Source organism: Astyanax mexicanus, chromosome 1 (genome assembly GCF_023375975.1).
Source record: "Astyanax mexicanus isolate ESR-SI-001 chromosome 1, AstMex3_surface, whole genome shotgun sequence".
Lineage (NCBI taxonomy): Eukaryota > Metazoa > Chordata > Actinopteri > Characiformes > Acestrorhamphidae > Astyanax > Astyanax mexicanus.
In genome coordinates, this window is record NC_064408.1 from 83,651,119 (window position 1) to 83,667,821 (window position 16,703).

Below are 16,703 nucleotides of genomic sequence, written 5' to 3' on the forward strand. Positions count from 1 at the left end.
GTATGCAGTGGCTAAGGGTACTAAATTAAATAAGCCCTACAAATCAATACTGCACTAATTAACTAGAAATGTAAATTAGAAATATTTATAAACTGTAACGTTACTCAGCAAGACAAGTTAAAGGACAACTCGACAAGTCACACTTATGATCTTTTACTAAACACTGCCCTCTGCTGGTCTTTTAAGGCGATCAAAAAGTACTATATAGATTTCAAGATTCAAGTGGATGATGGAAATCAATCAGTTTCCATAAACTGAAAACGTTCCTATCCTTAAATAATTACCAGTTCTAATCACAGTTTTCATGCATCTTGGCATGTTCTTCTCCACCAGTCTTTTACACTGCTTTTGTATAATTTTATGCCACTCCTGTTGCAAAAATTCAAGCAAGTTTGTTGGCTTGTGATCATCCAGCTTCCTCTTGATTATATTCCAGAAGTTTTCAATTTGGTAAAATCAAAAAAACCTTTTTAAGAGGTCTCTTATTTTTCTCCAAAGGTGTATGAATTTAACGTTTAATACCATATGAATATCATATCACCTTATAAATAACATATGTGGAAACACAACTTTCGATAAAGGGACATATACAACAGTTCCTTGTCCATCTTCTGTATGATTGTTTCTGTATAGATCTTTCCACACGCAAGTAAAAGCTTCCCTGTCAAGCCTGTAAACAGGTACTCCTCTGTGTCACCAGAACGACGAGCAGGCCTCATCCTCTATCTCTGCATGTTTTGCATTTCATAACACAGTTTTTACACTTTAAACAAATGTCTTCTAGATCTCAGCACACAGATCTCCTCACAGCAGGACACTGCTGACGGAAGAGTGTATCATAGTAACCATCGATGTATTATGCATCAAGGCTTTTTTCAACAGGTATCAGTGCTGTAGATGGAAAGGAAGGTAAAGGTCATAGAATATCAGCAGAAATGACTAATGCATAAACACCTGCGTTCATACACTTTAGACCTCTCATTATATTGTATAACACTTATATATTTTTTTAGTTAAGGAAATACAAATATCTGTAACCCATAAAACTTTGTAAAAAATATATATATAAAATTTAAGATGTAATATTTATAACTACACCTCTTGAGGATTCCTCAAGAACTCCTTAGTATAAGCAATAGCTTTAAAGAGAATCAAAGCAACACCTGGATGGGGGTTCTTTTCCTAACTAAAGAATTCTTCACACTGGTGGAAAATCCTTTGTATACAGCTCTGTAGAACCTTATAAAATAGTTTTATAATTTTACCAAATACATGGTTCCACTGTTGTTACATACATTCTTACATTACATAGTAAATAAAACCCTTTTAAATTCTATGCTAATATTTCATGAAATATGTTCATAGAACATGCCGAAGTATATTACTGGCAAAAAATAAACTACATGGTTAAAATTTAGTATACCTTCTGTGAGTAACCTTCTTTGGTTCTTTCATCTGAAACGAAGGAGGAACCTCTAAAGATGCACTGAGAAAAGTTTTTTTTTAGAAGAAAAATGTTTCTTAAAGGTTCTTTATGGCACCTTAAGGGGTTCCTGCACAGTTTTAAACCCTAAAACTTGCTTAAGAAATGTATACTTCCAAAAGTGTAGAAAGACTTACATGCATTTTTATGTATTAGTATAAGTAATATAAGTATTATATGCAATAATGTGGGACTGCAGCTAGAATTACATGTTGTTTATTAAATAAGTGAACACATCCTCTACAGGAAACAAACCTTTTTATTTTAGGACATAATTTTTATTTAGTTGTATAATTTTACAAATTAGAAAATCAATAAAAACTCTGTAAAGTTGCTTAATAAACTTATATACGAAATGTTTATAGCTAAAGCAAAAAAGAAATTAGGAGATTATTTTTGTTTCTTTTAAGTGCTGCACAAACAACAAAACATGGTTTAATCTTTAACAATAAAGCTAATAAGCATCTTTTGTCCGTGAGTGGATGTTTTATAAATTCTTTGATGCTGACTTCCTGGTGACCAGTCTTACTACCACAGGTGTTAGCAATTAGCAACTGATGCTTAATTTTGAGCTGATTGTGCTTTACATTTTTTATTGTACTGTGATTCACAGAAGAACTGCTTTCTTTACCATCTGCCTGCATCTTTGCTACTGTTGCTTTGTACTGCAGTGACTAGTGGATGTCCTAGTCAATTAGTCGTCTAGTCTATGCAACCCCTACTGTACATTATTACCCTGTACATTTATTACCCTGTATAGATATCCCAATTTTGACCCTCCTTTACACAGAGTGAACATTTGAGAATTAATCAATCATGTTATTTATCAATGACTCACGGCAGATCTGCAGATCCTTCAAGGAATAACCAAGTTTAATCATGGTGAACTGTATTAAAAAATTAACTGTCTATACATGTACAAAATCATTATCTACACAGATATGGTAAAAGTTAAAATGAAAAAAAAAATCAGTATAAAAAAATATTTCAGATCTTTAGATTCACATTTGATCTGTTTGTCTATAAACAATCCTAAATGGTAAAAGAGTAATCAAATGCAGTGGTGAAAGTAGAGACTGTGATGAACTGAATTGTAAATTAATCTAACCATTGTTCAGTCTGGGTTTTACAGGCCTGTTATTGAACTACACATGCATTTGATGAATGCTCCCCAGAGCTCATCTGTGCTTCACAGATAGCAACCATCCATTCTTGCTGTTCCTCGGCTGAGCCAGCCCGCAGAAAGAAGGTCCGTCTACTGTTTTTAGGAGTTATTGTCCAGCCAAAGCGCCCGTTGTCCTCCAGTGCCTCAATCTGAGCTCCGATCAGGCTGATTATTTTGGCAGCAGTCTAGAAGACAATTCTCAGTTAACAGTGTGCAGAGTAACTATCAAAATCTACAATGAAAATATAAAAAGAAATGTCATGTGCAGTACTATTTAGTTTGGAATCAATGTTTTCGTGATCATAATGTTAATCTGCTGTAACAGTCGGCATATGTTTCACAACAAACCAAATTGTTGAAAGACAATGGGTATATTCTGATGTTCCACTACAGTTTTAGACTTCACTAGTACTTAGTGAAATAATTAGAGGACTTGATATTTTTGCTCACATAGTACTCACATTGTTTTCACGAATGTACTTTTATGAGAAGTTATATCACTGCAGTTACCCCTAGTATTCAGTTAGAACCATATACAGTCTATAGTTGGAACGCTATATGTCCTAAAGAATCCAGACCCCTCCGTATCTGAAGATATAGTGAAATTAAATTAAAGTATTTTTTATTACCATGCTGAGGCTAAATTAAGAGACAAAACTTTTGCAATAACAAAATGCCAAAAAAAAAACACACACACCACAGATATTAAGTTTACAGATATTATCAAAAGCTTGGGATTCCTGTGTTGTCAGACAAACCAATATTTCAAACAAACATAAATAAACAGTTTTGCAAAGAAGAAAATGGTACTGTTCTTACACTGTTTTTACTGATCCAACAAAAATATTGGGGTATTCTAACCTCAATGCCTACTGTTTCCTCATGCCTACAGTACTGCAACAATAGCTAAAACAAGTGATACATGTAGCTGAAAATAGTGCCCCTGGTATCATAAGTAATGCTGCTGGTTCTGCTTTGTTCAGTCTGATGTTAAATTAATAACCTATTTTGGAACTGTTCACTTAAAAAAAATGAACAACCCTGTATTACAGATTTTTTGTAATCAAGTATTTTAATTGAAGGAGGATTTTAGGAGGAGGATTATAAATAAAAGGACATAACATTTACATACATTTTAAACATAAATTCTCAAAGTCAACGTACTTCCACTGTCACACCTAGCCGCCGTTCCTGGACTATTAAGGCAAATGCTCATTATTGAGTTTTTATTGTTTAACCTGTTTCAGATTTCTGTTTTTTTAAATTGTTATATAAACATCCTCTTTTTTTGCATCCCACTACCTGCCCACCCACTGTAATTTGTAATATGTCTACATTACCTTATAATGATTTTATCTGAGGAAGAAACAGTTTGACTTTATTTCTTTAATTTTAGATAATCAGCTGCCAGTAATGAGTTATCATGTTCAAAAAAATAGCTTATGTCACTGTTTTACTACATTAAGTCATGTGAAGCCTTTTCTTATAACTTGTTTAAAAGTGAAGAATACAGCTTACAATAAAATGTTCTGTGTTACTTTTAGATTTCGGGACTATTCTAATCTAACAAACCTAAGTTTTTAAACATTTATTTTAATCATGAGGTGATATTAGCATGTTCTCTACACCTTAATTAAATGAATTTCTGACTACATTACTGAAAGTAGCATTACATTTTAAAGCTTAATAGGAAGAAAAGCACATGGCACATGAAACAAAAACACGAAAATAAACATCATGATCGTGTTGGAAGTTAAATTACCACGATATCTGACAGTATCGGCTATTGGCACACGCAGTCGTGAACACACTTGACTTTTACTCCTCCTCCTGAGTTTGAACTCACAGGGTCTGAGTGCATAGCAACATAACAACAACAACACAGCCCAGGGTAACCAGAGCAGCTCTGGGGGGCTTCAGGCCACATCTACCCTGTTAAAGTGAATTATTATTATATAGTAGTTTAGTTGTGGTTTGCTGTCTGTCTCTCTCGCTGCTGTGCTGATAAGCTGATAAGCCTCGTTAGCTCCGTTAAGTCTCAGAGCCCGCAGACACCTGCCGCTATTAAACCCAGGCTAGATAAGATACCTGCTCGTTTCCTCCGTAGATAAGTCTGGATTCCTGTATCTGAAACCAAGCCGGCCTCCAACGACGTGTGAACTGAGTTTTCTTGGACAGCCATCCACTTTTCCCTCCTTCTGCTTCTTCTAACCGCTTTTCAGTCGAGCCGTTAGAGGTCGCAGACACCACAGCCATTATACTGGGACTGGAAACAGACCGTTTCACACCTGTATTCAGGGAGGTCCCGCCCCCTTAAACTGTGATTGGACTGTAGGTCCGACTGCTTCGCTTTGATTGGCTAATAGGCTGTACTGCTTCACTGTCATTGGCTAGTAATAGAGACTCAAGTCCATGCTGTTGGAAGATTTTTTTACTGTAAATTAATGAATTCCACTTTAGTTATTCACATTTATAAATCGAAATAGATTATAAATATTATAAATATATTAAAAAGCGCATTTAAAATGCTTTAATTTTCCCCCAAAATCGGCCGTGCGCCTTAGAATCTGGTGCGCCTTTTGTATGAATTCTGCCGGTCAGGTTATTAGTTTCTCCAGTACCGAGAGCAGCACAAGCATTAGCCACAAACCGCAGAGCTAGCTCTACCAATTTATACCAGATTTTCACACGGTTTGGTTTGTTACAAACAACAGAGATGTAGTAATGATTTAGGACGCTGTGACACATTACAAATATGTGCTTTCATGCTGAAACACTTTGTATTATGCTCTTTAACAATAACAGACATGGTATGGCATACTAATAATTATATAAATGAATTAATTTATATTTATGTACACATCATATATGTGTGTATACGGTATAAATTGGTTTTGATTATTATAGGTGTATTAAACACCTTCCTCAGCATCTATGTATACATGTCTATGACTATGGCTAACGCTTCTGCTAACTATGCTAAAATACTGGAAATCTAAGCTTACCGTAAATAAACGGAAGCGCTTTACTCACCCAAATAAACAGTTTTCAGGAGAGAAATATTGTAAAGATTAACATCCAGCGCTTGTTTGACTTTGAATGAAAATGTTTTTTTTTGTTTTTTTTTGAGAATTACAGTTTTGTTTACTTAGGCACCCCAGCCATGCCACAATTCAGCTAGAGCTAGAAAGATCAAATTGTGTATAGGAGTCATATTAGATATTCACTTGCTTAAAAAAAATGTCAGAGAGAGTACACTAACATTAAGTGCATTCATCACAGTATATACAGCACTGTTCACATAACATTACTGTTTTTATATCCCTGTTTAATGATATAAGCCAATTTATTGTAGTTCGAAAAGTACTGTGAATTTTAAATATTTATCGATTGGTTTATTTTGGTAGTGCATATTTTTTGTCATATTTATAATACATTTGTAATATACATTTATAATAATATGTACATATTTAATTAATAATTTACGTGTTTGTTTCTTTGGCAGTACATCTTATTTCTTTATATTTAATTTAAATTAATTAATAAATGTCTATATTTATTTGAAAGTTTTAAAGGGTAATGTATTCATTGGTAGTCTGTGTGGATTTATTTTGGTAGTGTATATATTTTTTATATTTCTAATATACTTATAAAATAAATTTATAATATATGTATATATTTAATAAATAATGTATTTGTATGTATAATTTGTTTCTTTGGTAGTATAGAGTGTTATTTCTTTTAATTTAATATAAATTAATACATTTCTATATGTATTTAACAGTTTTTAAATGGTAGTGTATTCATTGGTAGTCTGTGTAGATTTTAGACTCGGATTAAACCGAATTTGGAGGAAAACGGGTGGCTACGAGGAGAGTTTATTGCGGCTGCGCAGAACAGGCTCGCATAGGTGTGCCTGCTGGGAAATGTAGTTCATTGAAAATAGTAGTTCATTTCCCTTCGGAGGGAAAAAAATACATCTGAACTCGCTCCCCCAGAAGCGTCTGATCCGTTTACCACTTCATACACACACTGATAACTGCTCTCATAGAGAGAGAGAGAGAGAGAGAGAGAGAGAGAGAGAGAGAGAGAACTGAGGAGTTGTATCAGTGGGAAGTTAGTTGTTGGGAGCTGTGTTTTACCCTCCAGCTCTCGGAGTGGAGAGGGATATAGTTGAGCTGAAACTGTGAGCGATGCTGGGAGACTGACTTCATGAACCGCTGGAGGAAGTTTCTGAGTTTCTGAAGAGAGAAAAGTGGCCTGTGGAGGAATTCTGCATGTGGTGGAAACCCGCCCTGTGAAGGAGAAGGTAAAGAGAGGTACAGTGTTCTTACTGTGCTTTAATAATGTTGATGTTCTGCTTCATATGAAAGACCTGAAGCTTTGTTTCATGTGTGTAGAGCTGCCTGCTGTAATCTGTGCGGAGTGTGTTATTTACCCCTGAAACCAGCAGATTCACATTAACCAGTCCAGATGTGGAGAATGATGTTGTGTTGAGAGTTTGACTCAGAAAGCTCTATATAAACGTCCTGCAGTCTTTAGATGGGGATTTTATCTCTGATGACACTGATTAATTATTATATGATTTCATATTTATAAAGAGCAGCACTCCTCACACCCCAAAAAGTTATCAGTGCAACAGTATACATTTTATACTTTTTTTATAGGTATTGTACTCCTTTATTGTAAAGAAGATATCTATATGAAATTGTTGTTGTTGTTGTTAATGTACACTAGGCATGGGCAATATGACCCTAAAACAGTATTACGATATTTCAGGGTAATTTTGCCAATACGATATTCTTGATGATATGACCAAATATTGACATTTTTTAAATTAATTTTAAAAGTATACTATTGCAAGAAAAAAAAAATAATAAAGATTTATTTAGGATAAATATAAGACTTTTATACATTCAGTAGAAACAAAACAAAAAACGTTGGTCTATTTCGTAAATATTAATTTACTAAGATTCTGAATTTGTATACATTGATAATAATGTAACATAACAAAATAAAAGGTATTTATCAACAAAAATGTCCTAAAAAAAACATCTGCATACTGTTGCTATTCAGTTGAATGTCCTCACTATTTTGAAACAAATTAATTTGATATTAGTATGTAAACAGTTTTAGAATATCACTCTCCAAGATGTATAGTCTATATAATCTATATGGAAACTATGCTCTGCTGTTAGAAAAGCCAGTTCATCGTTCATTTCAGCTGATAGCAGTTAAGGACCCACCTATTCTGAAGTTATAAGGGGTGTTTCAGCTCAGACTTCAGTCTGGGCTATTTTAATCCTTTACATATATCTATGTTATTGCTACAAGCTGCTTACCACTTAAAAAAAATATTTTAAAATAGGTTATGAATGGTTGTGTAAAAAAACAAATATTGTTGTTTAGACACATAAAAATGAACCATGAGAGGTAAAGAATAAAAAAAAATGTATGTAATAATATGTTTGTAATAATAATATGTGCAGCTGTAGATATAAGAGTCAATAATGTGGCTAGATGTAATGGCTTTCACTAACTATGCATTAAAATGTGTTTTTTCTTCAGTGTTCTTTGGCAAGAAATACATCCAGGATTGTGCCCCTCGCCGAACCTCTGGCAAACCTCTGTGGTTGGATTACGGCAAACACTTTTGTTAGAAATATTCATCGCTGGAGTATTCAGGTTTAATAAACATGTTATAAATGTCTCCGTCCATCAGGGTGGGTGCTTTGCTGGTGCAAACCTGAATTTCATCCAACAGCAAAGTGGAAAAACGACATCACAGGCATAAACAAGCGAAAATTGGTGGAACATTCACACAGGCATGTTAAAAGCAGCCTAACTGCAGCCAGGCAGGACTGAAGTCATGGAGTAGCACGCGGCTCTGGGTCTTTGGAGTTTGGACATGCTTCAGCTTCCATGAGTTTTTAGCAGCTGGTCTAGTTTCAATACCAGGAAAACAACGTCGAAAGAGCACAAATGTCTACCTGCAGCAGCTCGTCCCCACCATCTTTTCAAAGAGCATTCGGCCTGCCCCCGCATCATGCTGCCCCCCTGGGCCCTACGCCGTCCCCCAGTCCGCCTGGTACTGTTTTAGGCCGGCTCTCCAATGGCAGTTTGAGCGCACCTAGCCCAACCAACTCGAGGGGGTCCTTCCATGGTATTTCCTTTCTTCTGCAGATCGGACTAACCAGGGAAACTGTTAACCTGGATGCCAGCGATGTGTCACTTTCAGCGGTGAAAGATCTTGTGTGTTCGATAGTCGACCAAAAGGTAAATGCTTATTAACATGCAAAGGTGCTACAGATTGCAGGCTACATACAGTTAGTATTAGGCAAAATGTGTATTTGTTGGCACTATCTAATCCAGAGCTTTTTCTGATATCAAAGGTATTAATAAGGATCAATATAGTGATATTGTTTCTGTAATGACGCATCCACAATATTCACTGAATGCTTGCAAAAAGAGGCAGTGATTGTATTTGCCAGCTTTGCAGTAAATTGACATGGAATAATATGGCAATGTTAACGTATAAAAGTGAAATTAACTGTAACAAGCATTAATTACTCTTTATATTCACTTTGTGGACAAAATATTGGGACACCTATTCAATATTTCTCCAAAATCAAAAAGGCATTTTTACGGCATTTTTCGGAGTATTGTCCTTTTTACTAGATTTTGGAATATTGCTGTGAGGAACTGATTGAGTTCAGCCACAAGAGTGTTCGAAAGGTCAGGATGTTTTTATGATCACCACACAGGAAATTTGGCAGTGTTAAATCAACACTATTAGTGTTAAATTAACACTGCAAGTGTAAAGTTTAACACTAATAAGTGTTGATTTAACACTAACAGTGTTGATTTAACACTGCCAAATTTCCTGTGCACCACTAGACAACACAAGTTCTTCTCAACAGCTCAATGCTGCTGGCTTTATATCCCTCTAGCCTATGCCAGACATTGGGCATGGTGTAAATAAGTTCATGTTTACCTGCTACAGAGAGTTCTGTTTTATTGGCATTACTTCTCTACAGGGACTAGACAAGCTGTGTGTGTGCATTTTCAAATCGGTGTCAGCAATGAATGCAACTTAAAGTAGTTGGATGATACATTTAATAAAAGGTTCATACTAAAACATTTAGACATATAGTGTACAGTGTTGACTGTGTTACCCTTACTGTCATAAACACATGTTCCAGCTCATCCCAAAGGCATTTAATGTAACCTCATTACCCAGAGAATGCAGTATTTCATTCTATTATCACTTTGCATAGAGATTAGAAATACTGTGAGCAAGTTAACACTTGTGACATCATTGGGTGTGCCGTAGCAGTAGCAGAATTTACTAAAGAAACAGGAATTTTGAATATTTTTGGACATATAATGTATCATAGGTTAAGGCAATAACATTCATAACAATTTGTTCTGTGCAATAATATAGCTTTCTTTGGAAAATATTGTGATTTGTTAATATCAAAAGTATAATTAATAATAAAACAGATTAACAGCTTCTGTTTACCAGTTTAATTATCAATTGTTGAATAATTTATAAATAAAAAAAACTCCTCATTAATATTGTAAAGTAAATGAAGAGTTACTGGCATGAATTAACATTTCATTTTTATTCTTCCTGCATGCGGAGATATATGTGGCATTTTTCTGTTCACCTCTCTGCAAATGATCTCTTCTCACAGATGATAGATAATAGATAATAACCAAATAAACCTCTATTCAAAACACTTCACTGTGCTCCACTGTGCTCCACTGCAGTTGTGTTATCTATCTGCTTTAGTTCTCTCTTGGGTCAGTGGATGTTTATGTTTCATTTTTTACCCAGTTTCATTTTTTTAGCCATGTGATAGTGATTCAGTTACGGCTGAAAATAAAGTATGTTTTCATCACAGATCTGTAGAAGACTCGAGGCGCACTGATGAACTTAAGGAACTTGAGTTACTTTAAGAAACAGAGCCAAAATACTTCAGAATGCATTTTAAAATGCTTTATTTAAAATCTGTATACCAGTAATTTGAAAATGAATATTAACAGTCCTTATGGGAGTAAACAGCTAGCACTGTTGTAGTTGTGTTAGATGAGGCTGTAGTCAGACTCACATTAAAATGGACACTTTTAATGCATTTCTCTAGTAAAGGATGAAATATTATAACATTTCATTAGGATCAGTACACATTGTACACATCGTATCTCTCCACACATTTTTCTGACCTTAAACATTATGCTGACATACTGACTGCAATTTGTATTACAGAGAAGCAGTTGTTCAGTTGTATATAGTTTGTGAAACGTTGAATACAAATTATTGCACTTAAAACATTTGATAGCATTGGTTTTATGTTTTTTTTTTTTTTTAGTTTACTAAGCCATGCTATCAAAGCACAAAAAAATGTGTATTACAAAAAGTATTGCAATATTGCCATATCATTAACTGTTAGTGCCCGTATTAAGCACAATTCTTTATAATGAAAAACTTAACGCTAAAACATCTTCTGCTTTTTGATGATGTCACCCTATGCCAGAATGGCAGAATAAGTATAATTATAGTAATTAAAAATATAATGGTTCACTTCCCCTTTACATCACCCCACCATGTACCATACAGCATAAATGCTCAGCTAACAAGGAGATCTTCCATAATAACGTGTTTTGCATTTTAGTACATCATTCATGTTTCCTTTAGAGGAGTCAAATAATTAATTTCGGTTTAAGTTGTTTGCTAATGTATGATTGCTATGTTTGTGACTTTGATTAATATGAAATTTGCTCTGATGCTGTTTAACAAACCTGTGTATTACCCTGTTACTTTGACTTAGAATGAAACACATTGATTTTGTTTTTTACATGGTGCTTGTAAAAACAGTCAGCTGTGCTTTAACTAGCTGGTTTTATGATGCAACTCTAACACTGTGGGTTGCATTTTCAGACAGGGATTCAGTCTAGTCTCAGACTATATATTCCTTGTAATGAAAAATCTCAATTTAAGATGCAATATAGTCCAAAACTAGGACTAATCCCTGTCTGAAAAACGGCCTCGTAATTGCTGAGTCTGAGCTTTTGCAGAGTTTTTACTAGTGGGCTGGGTATACGTGAAATCTGGGGTCATAAATAAAATGAGTCCAGACTGATGATGCATGTTGGGGTTTAGAATGTTACAGCTGTATTCAGTGTATGCAGGACACAGCAGTGTTTGCGGTTCATGGTTGTGTAACCTAGGGGTGGGAGATATGGCCTAAAGTAATCTCACAAGATTTCATGGTATTTTCGTGATAATGATTCTCTTGGCAATATGACAAAACACTGAACCAGAAATATTCTTTCGAGAATACACTACTGCAACAAAATATTTTTTTATTTTATTAGTGCGTACGATGTGAATTAGCACACCCTTAACCGTTTCAAAAAATATAAGAATTTTATCAGATTTGTAACAGAAGTCAGTGATCCAGAATGTCATGATACTAATAATGCACTCCAAATATCTCCATATATTATATATATAATAGAAAATAATATATATGGTAATAATAAATAATACTGGACAGATATAATCTGTCTCTAGTAGATATATAATGGGAAATGAGAACATTTTTCTTTTGCTGAAAACAGGAAAAATGTAGTACCCTGAGGTGGGTGATATGGTGCGATATTTCAGGGTAGTTCTGTGCGATATGGCGATAAATATCGTGGGGACGATAGAAAAGTAATTTCACTAGTAATTTCATCAATTATTCATGCAAATATATAAAGTAGGCTTCGATGAAATGTATTGGTGTGGTCACTTTGCATAAACTCAGTTTATATAAGTGATAATAAAGTAATCTTCAAAAAAAATGTGGTTCTGGGACATGACGCTGCTTTACGTTATTTGACGGACACATGCGGACACGCCGGTTTACAACATACTTTACGTTATTAAACTCATGAGAGCTGAACAATGGAGACACATTGTTCTTTTAAAAAAATTAACTACTGCATCTACCTCATCTGTTTTTTTTAATTGATACATATATATTGCTGCTCTAAAAGGTGGTAATTCTCATTTGTGAAAGTTGGGTTTAATGTCACTGAAATAAAGTTGGAAAAAAGTAAGCAATGATATTATTTTGTCATATTTTTCGAAGAATAACTGAAAACATACTTAAATGTGGTATATCACGATATGAAAAATTCCATATCGTGATATATGATTTTTCCCATATCGCCCAGCACTATTTCAGGGTATAATATCATTCACGATATTCAAAAATGTTGGCAATATTATTGTGAGTGATATGACATGGCACACCCCTAGTATTACCTCCACATACCAAACTTTTGTTATTTAACTTTGCCATCCCAAATACAATTTGGCACTCTGGGATCCCTTTAAAATTAAATTGCTGTTAACCATTATTACAACATGTGGTTAATAAAACAGATAAATGCATTTACTGGACTTGAACAGACTCAAGTGATCAAGTTCACAGGAGTTGCACTAGTTTAGCAGCATTTACATGATGTATTATGTGCTGCAGAGCGTTTGTACTGGAGTAGAACAGTTTCAGTTTCTGTTATAATTCAAGTGTTTCGATAAGCAGTTTTTGGGCGGCTGTTTCGACACTCCTGGCCTTCTCTGTTGTTTATGGCAAAGCATGGAGGCCAAACGGAATGATGTCATACACGGGTCAAAACATGACCTGCATCCTGTGTTGTTGTGCTTGTGCTGCTGCAGGAAAGGGAGAGTCACTGGAATGAAAGTGTTTGGTGATTCTGGCCAGTTTGTGTAATAAATAATGACTTTGGCTCGTGTTTGACCTTGTGAATAGGAAGGGTCCCTCCATTCAGAAAGTGTTCACCAGAGAGAGAGAGAGAGAGAGAGAGAGAGAGAGAGAGAAAGGGGGTTACTTGGAACTACGTCTGATGCAGCTGCAGATACAGTTGAATTTCCATGTTTCTTGTTAAGGATATTGTTATTGGAACACCACCCAATAGGATTCACATATGTGTCATAGTTTTTATACTAAGAGCAGTTCCTCCTAATTAGAGATGGGTTGATCAGTGTTTTTCGCACACATAGATGTCAGGCATACAAATTCCCCTTATTACGCCCACCTCTATGCAAATATTGTAAATCTAGGCTGAGTATAAATAAGCAGAAGGGGTTTACTCACCAAAATAAATTGTTTTCAAAAGTAATATACTTGTAAATATTTTTTTATAATTTTGTTTTTATTTACTTAGAAACCAATACTGCAGGTGTGTGTGGGGGGGTTGTAGCCACCTCACTTTCTGTTTTCCAGAGTCACATTTCTGTTCAAAGTAGCTTATATTTCCTGTAAAATATGTAACTAAGTTATGTTTTTAATATTACCAACAATAGTCTAACTCTCCGATTTAGCTCCAGCTTAGAGAGACCAAGAATCCACATGCAGTGAATTCACATGAAGTATAAATTGCTGCTTATCTAGCACTAAAATATTTTGAATGTGATTTCATTCGATTTCTGACTGCTGCTGCTGATGTACTGTTGATGGAGATAGAAAGTGGTCTGCAGCGTTTATTTCTGTGGCTGTTTTCTGTGGTTAGTGGTGTTTGTTAGCTGTGCTATTTACTGTATAAGCTGAATGATGCGCTCTGGAGAGTGATATTATTCACAGAAAGAAGCACACAAATAACACCACATAACAGTGTGAAGTAAAAATAAATGTTTTAATTATAGTACACATAAAACATTTATTGAAAAGAAATACATTTTTTGGCCATATAGACTTTTGGTAAATAAATACATGTTTTTATTGTGTTAATGTAATTTTTTAGTTTTTAAGATCTTTACCTCAATTCCACCTCGACTCCTACTAAACGTAGACTACTTGAAACCTCCCAGCCACAACATTGTTACCACAGTGGAGGTTCTTAGGCCCTTTGTAGCATAAAATGTGAAGAAATGGCACATTATTAAACATGATAAAAAAAAATTATTAGACAAAAAAAAAAATCATATGAAATTCCATTACATTTTAATTTGACAGTTTGAATTTTTGGTTGTTTTTGTTAAGAGGTTCTGTATAATTTATCAAAAGTGCTAAAAGTGCTGATGGTATTTGTTTAGGAGATCACATTGTTAAGTTACTATTAGGATTACAGTAACATACAGTATATCACCCACCCTTGAACTGAACCTGAGTATTTTTAGGATTTGGGCTATTCCAGTATACTCAATGTAGAATGTGTGTGCATGTGTGTGTGTGTGTGTGTATGTGGGAATGTGGGTGTGTGGGAGGGAGGGGGCAGTCCCTCAGGTCTACAGGAAGTCGAGGGGAAGTTCCCCTCCCCTGCCGGTCGCCGCTCTGTCCCGTTGGACTCCAGCGGACCTGAATCTGAGTGTGCTGAGAGGAGAGGAAGGGGGGAGAGGAGGTGGGGAGCTGCTCAGCTCACACTCATTTAGTGTGGGACATTTGGGGGGGAAGGCCCGCTTACTCAGCTGGAGGATTTTTTACCTAAGCAGCGGGAGGAAATTTCATGTGAAACCCTTTTAATCACTCTCATATTTTAACATGATTGTGTAGGAATTGCTTTTGGGAACAGTGGAACAATCTTATTTAAATACTTAAAGTCTGCGTACAGCTATGATAATTTTATTGATGACTTCAGTTTGACTGGAATGGAATCTTGACTTGGGTTTTATCATTTTATTTTAACTAAGATTTAGACACCTTTCTTCTTTGCTTGTCTTTAAATGGCAACAGGATATGAATCTCTTTTAGGAGTACTAATCTTGCACTTAGTAAAGACTTGTGGTTGCATTTTACTGACTTGCTTTGACTTGCCTGACAAGTCAAGTGTAGGCAACTGAGTGTAGGCATAGTGTAGTGTATGTAATACATCTGACTGTTGAGTATTGTGCTTCCTTCATATCTAGGTATCCATACTGACTTTTGTATTTGGCAGTACCTACAATTAGGGGTTTCTTTGTTCTTAGTCACTGGAAATGCACCAGAAAAATGTTTTGGGTCAAGACCAAAGAAAATTAAACATTAAGTCGAAAGGCAAAGGATGAACATGATTTTTTCTTCTCTTTAAAAGAGAACGCAACTACAAAACGACAAAAATATTTAGCGAACAATTAACATTTTTAAGCAGCAAAATGCAATACATTTACCTTAATATTTTATAGTGGTGATATTTTAATTATGAATTTACTTGAGCAGCACTATTCCAGTCATAAATGTACCTCAAAATTGATATTCTGATAATAAATTACCTCTGCAGTGTTACTTAAGTTACATTTGAGAGAAATGCAGTCAGACTTACAGTAGCAAGCGACAGAGCAACCGACAGTGACCGGCCATTTCCTATAGGAATGGCAAGCAAAAAAGTTGAGTTGTGATTTCCTCAACTTTATGCAAACAAAATATTTATGACTGTGTGAAGTGAAACTCTAAACTGAGTGGCAGAATTCTTAAGACCAAACATGGGGGTCCGAGGTGCCCACCTCCTGCTCTGTGAACTTTTGTGTCCTACCGTACTTTATTCCCATCCCAAACAGTGTGGCTTTAAACATGAAGGTTAGTTCACACCAGTGGCCGTGAACACACCTGCAGTAGACAGACTTCTGGAGACTTGTGAGCACAGGGTTAGACTAAATTAGCTCAGCTAATGTTATCTGCTATTTCAACCCCAGCTCGTATATTTTATCTGGAAAACAGACCGTTTTCAAAAGGCTAGTAAACTGATACAGAGAATGATGAGTGAGGCTGAATATTTTATTTAGCGTAATTTGTTGGAGTAGAGTATAAAAATTAACCCAAACCTCACTTTTGTTTCGTCCCTGTCCTTAATTCCATGCTCTGTGTACAGCAGAGCTTTAAGTGCTGCTGACTAAATTATTCTTTATTCTTTTGTTAGAGAAGACACTGAAACAATACGTAAAATAAAAATTCCAATAAAAAGTCATTGTCTAGTATTAAAATTGTTTGATCTTTTCACTTATTCGGTCAAACACCGCAAGTGCATTTTCAGGGAATTATTGTTGGTTGCCAAATATTTGGTGCATTCTTA

General features: G+C 35.1%; 2 protein-coding genes across 3 annotated transcripts in view; one reads left to right on the forward strand and one right to left on the reverse strand.

Moving 5' to 3' along the window:
• Positions 1–1,724: 1,724 nt before the first annotated feature.
• Positions 1,725–5,045, reverse strand: si:ch73-111k22.3 (pleckstrin homology-like domain-containing protein). Its single transcript, XM_049484668.1, has 2 exons — positions 4,737–5,045; positions 1,725–2,833 (listed from the first exon to the last, which is right to left on the reverse strand). Exons 1-2 carry the CDS (start codon positions 4,902–4,904, stop codon positions 2,621–2,623), a joined length of 381 nt encoding a protein of 126 aa, XP_049340625.1. The 5' UTR covers positions 4,905–5,045; the 3' UTR covers positions 1,725–2,620.
• Positions 5,046–6,615: 1,570 nt separating this feature from the next.
• The window catches only part of LOC103031960 (serine/threonine-protein kinase D3), an 80,122-nt gene continuing 70,034 nt past the window's right edge, over positions 6,616–16,703 (forward strand). The window contains exons 1-2 of one of the 2 annotated variants that reach the window (XM_007255436.4): positions 6,616–6,967; positions 8,217–8,924. In XM_007255436.4, coding sequence (XP_007255498.2) covers positions 8,631–8,924 — 294 coding nt within the window. In that variant the 5' untranslated portion in view covers positions 6,616–6,967; positions 8,217–8,630. The remainder of the gene's footprint in view (positions 6,968–8,216; positions 8,925–16,703) is intronic. The other variant, XM_007255435.4, reaches the window with a different exon arrangement.